A 6,541-nucleotide genomic window follows, 5' to 3' on the forward strand; every position below is an offset into this window, starting at 1 on the left:
GGTCGATCTTCCACTCAGGTATTGATATAAAATGGAAAAAATTTTGTTAGCTGCTTTTTGCTGTTGAAATATACTTTTGTAAAAAAGAAAATAAAAAAATGGTACGGAAAATATAAATAAAGGAAATCGTCCAGCCGTCAGGGTATTCATATTTTTGACGCTGACTGTATTTCTAACTTGTCGCTTTCTGGAATTTTCACTTCCACTGGCACAGATATTTTTTTCGGATAACCAAGGCCACATTAAATCTTTAGGACACTCTGAAACGTCGGAGAAAGCCGCAACGGAAATACTCTTTAGGTATGTTTGTGAATAAGTAAGCCAATACGCAATGGGGAGGGAGTGAACAGTCTTAACATTTATAGAATTTACTGCAGTTTTTGCTGCAGCTCAGGTTTTTGGTTTAAATTGGCTATAAATTAGTATATGCACAATTATTGATTGTTTTTAATTAATTAGAATTTACCTTTAGCAACAAGGTACCATATATGTAATTAAGCTTGCTAATCGTATACGTATCTATACATGTGTCCATATGCATGTCGAACATACCGAATACAGTTACTCTTGGAGTGTTAGTCATGCAAGTTGCCCGTCGCTTCACTACACACAAAATGCAAAATCGCAATCGTGTAAATAGTGCCATAAACATAAATAAACAAAAACTCGTTATACATTCTTTGTTTTCGTATCTGAAATGGCATTTATTAATACTTAAATCTATCGGTATTATACCATTCTACACTATGGTGAACATTTACGAAATCGGCATGCCCAATCGGCATTGGTTGCTAATTAGTAAAAGCATAATTTCTATAAAAATAGCATTGAATCTGTTGCATCTATATTCTTTACTTTCGCCTACAATATTGCAAATGCTCTTCGTAAGAAGCAATACGGATGGCATTACCAATGTGCTGGACGTGGCGTTTTGTATGCTTAGCGATATTACAATTTCGTGGTCATGTGCTCGAAATGCAACAGCAATAATTGCAATAATCAATGGTTTTTTAAAAGTTGATAAACTTTTGAGACAGTATCCTGAATCGCCAGCACAACGATCGTACAGCGGAAATCTGTATAACACATATTTGTTGTTGACATTTGGTTATATTTTTACATTAATGGTGGCATTCGTCAAACGCTCCCTGGAGGCTCTTTCTATTTATTACTGTATATATATATCATTCTATCAGCTTGAAAATGCCAGCTCCTGTGCATTTACCATACTAATTTCGTCGCTGATGCATCTTTTGAAGGAACGTTTCCAATATGTCAATCAATTGTTGAGCCAATATAACAGCCATGTTTTGCAAAATGGTAAGCGGCCAGTGCTCAGTGATAAGAGTGACGAGAATCTACGGCTATTTGTACAAAATTCAAAATTCATTTATGGCTTGCACAATGATTTGTTGGATATATTCAAGATGATTAACAGTTACGCCGATTTGGGTTTGCTGTCATTTTTACTATATGCGTGCTATGGTTTACTTTCCTGCGCCTACAACTTTGCTTTGTACGATTGGAGAAATAAGGAGGATTTATATTACGTAATATGGACATTATCGTGGATACCGCTTTATGCGGGAATATTAATATTGTTATCAAATAATTGTGACGGCACAACGAAAGAGGTAAGAAGACATTACTCAATTAAATTGATAAAAATAGAAAACTAAGATTGTGCAACTTCAAACGCGCTATATTCCATAAATATGAATGAGTAAAAATTAAAATGCTGGCAAAGCGAATTCATATAAGGTGGTAGCGGTAGTACAAAAACAAAAACTAACATGTATTTTGTTTTCGCTTTCGGTACGCAAATGTCAAATTTTAGTTATTCTTCGCTCAAGGAGGAAGAGGAAAAGAATATTCCAACACTCTTACTTCCGCATTCACTCATAAGGAGTTTTGACATACTACGTGTACCGAAGCGAATTAAAGTAGTTGTTCTAGCAACAACACCTTATATGAATTCGCCTTAAATGCTGCGTAATCAAGTTTTGAAAGATTTTTATATGAAACTTAACTCAACAGCCGTCTTTAAAGACAGGGCGTTTTCGAACCGGCTGCCAAGATATCTCGACCTTCCACTTAGCCGTCGATATAGAATATTTTTTGAAGAAAATTGCCACGAAAAGAGGGAAGGAATATTCCAACACTCTTACTTCCGCATTCACTCATAAGGAGTTTTGACATACTATGTGTACCGAAGCGAATTAAATTAGCTGTTTTACTTTTTCGAAAAGAGCTGCCATCTTTAAAAACTTATATTTAAATTATTTAAAAAAAATAAATCAATTATTATAAAATGGGTATCAACCGAAATGGTTATGAAAAGCTTCGTTTCTTAGCTGAACTGTAGGAGGGTTGCCACCTGTTTAAAAAAATCATATTAGGTAAGAAAAATATGTATAACCATATGTGAAATATGAAAGTAGTAGTTTGAAAATATTTTGAAGAGGGTTGCTTGAAATATCGAATTTAGTTTACTTATACACAAGTTATATGAAACATCAAAATATGGATGTCAAACGAAAGAGTGCTGAGAAATCTTTCGATTGAACGCTAAGTACATTTTTGAGGCGTTGAAATAGGATTGCCACCTTTTTAAAAAGTTAAATTTCAATTATTTAATAAGTCTAATGAATTATTAAAATATGGGTATCAATCGAAGGGAGTTTGAAAAACTTTTATTTCTGAACTGTACTCTGTTAGTTTAAATATGTATCGCGATGTCAGGCGAAGCAGAGTTAACAAGGATACAGCTTGAAAATACTTTTGAAGAGGGCTGCCACCTGTTTGAAAGGTCTAACTCAATTAACTAAAACAAAAAGTATGTGAAATATAAAAATACCGTAGTCAAAAGAAAGAATGTTAGGAAATCTTTAGTTTGACCATTTGGAATGTTTGAAGAAGGTTGCCATTTGTTCGAAGAATCAAATTCAAATTAGTTCTTCAATTTATTGAAATAACTACATGTGTATCACAATGTCAGACGAAGGAGATTTGAAAATATTTTAGTTTGGGAATACTTTTGAAAGCGAATTTCAAAAGTGAGAGGTCAAATCAAAGACCTTACCTGTAGATGTGTGATAAAGTTTTATTTTTTTGTTTTTAATTAAGAACTTTTTTCCTTCGATATAGGGTGATTTGAAAATGGCATATGCCAGACTGCTCTTCACTGGCAATCGCATCGCTTTTAACTCTGACTAACGTTTGGAATGTTTTGTAAGTTTTTGAATTAAGTTTTGGGCGTTTTAACGCCATGCGGATCCACTAGTCCTATTTAATATAAAAATTAATCGGGTTTGCTAAGTTGATTTTAATATATTTTATTGACAAGTTTTGTATGCGAATATACTGGACACAATATCATAACCAGGTAAGCGTCCAACGAAAGCGGTTCAAGAACGATTTATTTCGAACATTTCGAGGGAGGCTTTAAAAGAGCTGAATCTATTTCGAACAGATTTTTAACGAGAGTTGCCATCAGCTTATGAAACTCAATTTAGTTCACAAGTGAAACAAAATCCCACTAATATTATAAATGTTAAAAGTTTTGAGATTGTTGTAAGTTCAGCACAATTTCACAATATGGATGCCAACTGGTAAAGACGTATTACGAAAACATTTCGAAGAGGATTGCCACCTATTTACAAGTTTTGATTAAACTTTATTAGTAACCCATACTTCGTTGTGACAGTATGGAAGGCTAATGAATGAGGTTAAAGAAATCTTTATATTGACAATAATTTGAAACGGGGTTTCCATTGGTTTAAAAGTCAAATCTTACTTTTTCATTAGTTAAATAATCGAAACAGGTATTAGAAAGCTTTGTTTCGAAAATAGTTTTAATGGCGGTTGCTACTTGTTTAAAAGCCAATTTGAATTAAATTAAAAAGTTAGAAGGAACATTACCAAGTGATCTCAAGTCAAAAACAAAATATGTTTAAGAAGGCTTTGTTTCTAAAATATTTTAATAGGGGTGCCACCTGTTTAAAAGTGTAATTAAATTTAATAAGTTACTTTAGATTAATATTATAATATGAATGTCGAATGGAATATGTTGACAATGGCCGTAGGTTTTTTGTATAACGTCACCTCAAATGCAAAAAAACGTAACAAATCGCTGAGATTCAAAAAGCCGTAACTAATAAAAAATTAAAAATTCAGTTTTTGATTGATATGATGGATTTCATCGAATTACAACTCCCACACCATTGAATGAAAAAATTGAAAAATTTTAGTCACGACTTTTTCCATTTTAGTTACGATGTTGTTAGGTCTTTTTGCATTTCAGGCAACGATATGTAAGTTCACTTAAATTTTTTTAAATTTGTCGATGTCTACCAATTTCTTAATGACCTTTCCGCTTACGTTATGGCCATTCAGCCCATGGTCTGTATGTACAGCATCAAATTATTTATTCTAAGGTTGCATAAAAGCATTTGATAACTACTGCTGCCCCATCTAACTGAGCTTTTATTCTACTATTCTTTCAGACACTCTCGCACGGATTTTTTTTTTTTGGGGTGAAGGGGAATATGAAGAAAATAATAAATATAAAGATAAAGTTAAGAACGTAAATGTAAAGGTAAGATTGAAGTAAAGGATTGAATCAAGAGAAGTAAAGCTATTTTTGACTTCTAGCTTTTTTTTTTACATATGCACATACATATATATAGTACATACATATATATATGACCTTAACGGCTCTGTAACTTCTTTTACTTTTCAGGCAAACAGAACTACACAAGTACTAGCACGTATCTACGGCAAAGGAGAGAAATACCAAAGTACCGTGAGTATGAAAATTCAATGAAATGAAATTTCTCTTTATATACTACATACACGTACATACATATGTACTACATATGAATGTACATGTACAGATAGACGAATTTCTGACAAAGAGCGTTAAACAGGAAGTGAGCTTTACAGCCTATGGATTTTTTGTTATCAATAATAGAACATTATTTAAGGTATGTATGTATGTTAATAGATTTGCAAAAGAAATCATCCCAGTAAATTTGTATCAATAATTTGAAGATTTCTCATTTTATTTTCATTTAGATTTTTACGACCGTTAACACTTACCTAGTCATGTTGATCCAATTCAAGCAACTGGAGGAATCAAAGAACCGATGAAGGAAGAATTTTATAAGATAAATTGTGAATGAATCTTATTTGAATATGAAAGATGTGATAAAATCGAAATGACAAAAATTAAAACTCAATTACATACCGTTACCGCAATTAAAAGTTAAGATATTATTATCAACTATAAGTATAAGCCGTTGCTGACTTCTGCAATTTACTTTAAATTTTAAGCATCGTACCATTTTGCCCATTGACTAGCGATAACAAAAAAATCATTACATATTCTTTATTTTCGATGATACCAAAATTGCTACTTGCATATTTATACAGCATTGCAATCGTTAGGATTAATTAAAAAAAACGAAATTATCCATATGCACACTTTCGTTTGAAAACCGAAATAATGCATATGTGAACAACAAAATAAAGCATACACGCACAGTTTCGGTTGACACCGAAATAATGTCGAAATGCACAGTTTCCATATACGCAATTTCGGTGCCCCATTTTGTCCGCATAAGTATTAAGCAAATTAGTTAAGTAACCTTTATTTTAAATTTAAGTTAGCTGAAAAAATATTGCAAGCTTCAGTTGTCATGGCAACACTAGCTTTTTAAAAAGCATCATCAATATTTTTGTCAGTCTCAAAGGGATTCAGAAATTTCATTAACAATAAATAAATCAATATACATCTAATACCCAGGATTGTACTAAGTTACAGCCGACTTATAGATATAAATCCGTAAGTGGGTACCCAGACACCACGGTTGGACTACAACGTTAATTATTTTGGTCGGCCACACTAGGGTTAAACAAATTGTCCGACATGGTCAGATTCAATTTTTAGTATTATAGTTTAAAATATAATTATCTTGAAATAAACATAAATTTTTTATTGGTGAAACATGGAGAAAAGGACTTATGAATTCACTTAAATATTGCATTAAATACTTATCTGTGGAACATACTAAACACTTTTTAAATTATACCTTATAGAGAACTCACCTGTACAAGAAAAATTCATGTTACAAAATAAAAATCGATCGCCCCTTTTGGCTTTTGGCGTTCTTTTAAACTTTAGCATTACATTTTTACTTTTCAGAGCGCTGCATCAACTAACACTTTCACACCGATCATACCAGCAGGTGCAAGAGGTCGAGACCCCTCCTGGACATATTTCGATAGCTGAACCATTATTTTAGCCAACCCAAGAGAATAAAACCCAAAGACCGAAACTTTATTTTTGGTTACACTCTGTACGCAGACACGAAAAAACTCGTAAAGTTTGACAACTATTTAGATTTGGTGTATAATTAGTAAAAAAAATTATGAAAAAAATAAAATTTTTTTATGCAAAAAATTATTTATTTAAATCTATCGCACACTCTAATGCAAAGTCGACGAAATTTAAAAATATACTTCTTTGTGAGTAAAAAAT

At 32.2% G+C, this 6,541-nt stretch overlaps 1 protein-coding gene across 1 annotated transcript; it reads left to right on the top strand.

Moving 5' to 3' along the window:
* Positions 1–614: 614 nt before the first annotated feature.
* Positions 615–5,251, top strand: LOC118740543 (gustatory and pheromone receptor 32a-like). Its single transcript, XM_036472120.1, has 4 exons — positions 615–1,634; positions 4,742–4,804; positions 4,896–4,985; positions 5,077–5,251. The coding sequence occupies exons 1-4, from the start codon at positions 615–617 to the stop codon at positions 5,149–5,151; spliced, it is 1,248 nt and encodes a 415-aa protein (XP_036328013.1). The 3' UTR covers positions 5,152–5,251.
* Positions 5,252–6,541: the final 1,290 nt, after the last annotated feature.

The sequence above is a fragment of the Rhagoletis pomonella genome, unplaced genomic scaffold, assembly GCF_013731165.1.
Source record: "Rhagoletis pomonella isolate Grant_MI unplaced genomic scaffold, Rhpom_1.0 Rhpom_scaffold_00006, whole genome shotgun sequence".
NCBI lineage: Eukaryota > Metazoa > Arthropoda > Insecta > Diptera > Tephritidae > Rhagoletis > Rhagoletis pomonella.

Bases quoted from the DNA above. Each gene is read 5' to 3' on its own strand.
- LOC118740543 (XM_036472120.1), top strand. From the start codon at position 615: ATGCAAAATCGCAATCGTGTAAATAGTGCCATAAACATAAATAAACAA. The intron at 1,635-4,741 runs GTAAGAAGACAT...TTTACTTTTCAG, and splicing joins GTGACGGCACAACGAAAGAG to GCAAACAGAACTACACAAGT. The intron at 4,805-4,895 runs GTGAGTATGAAA...GTACATGTACAG, and splicing joins GAGAGAAATACCAAAGTACC to ATAGACGAATTTCTGACAAA.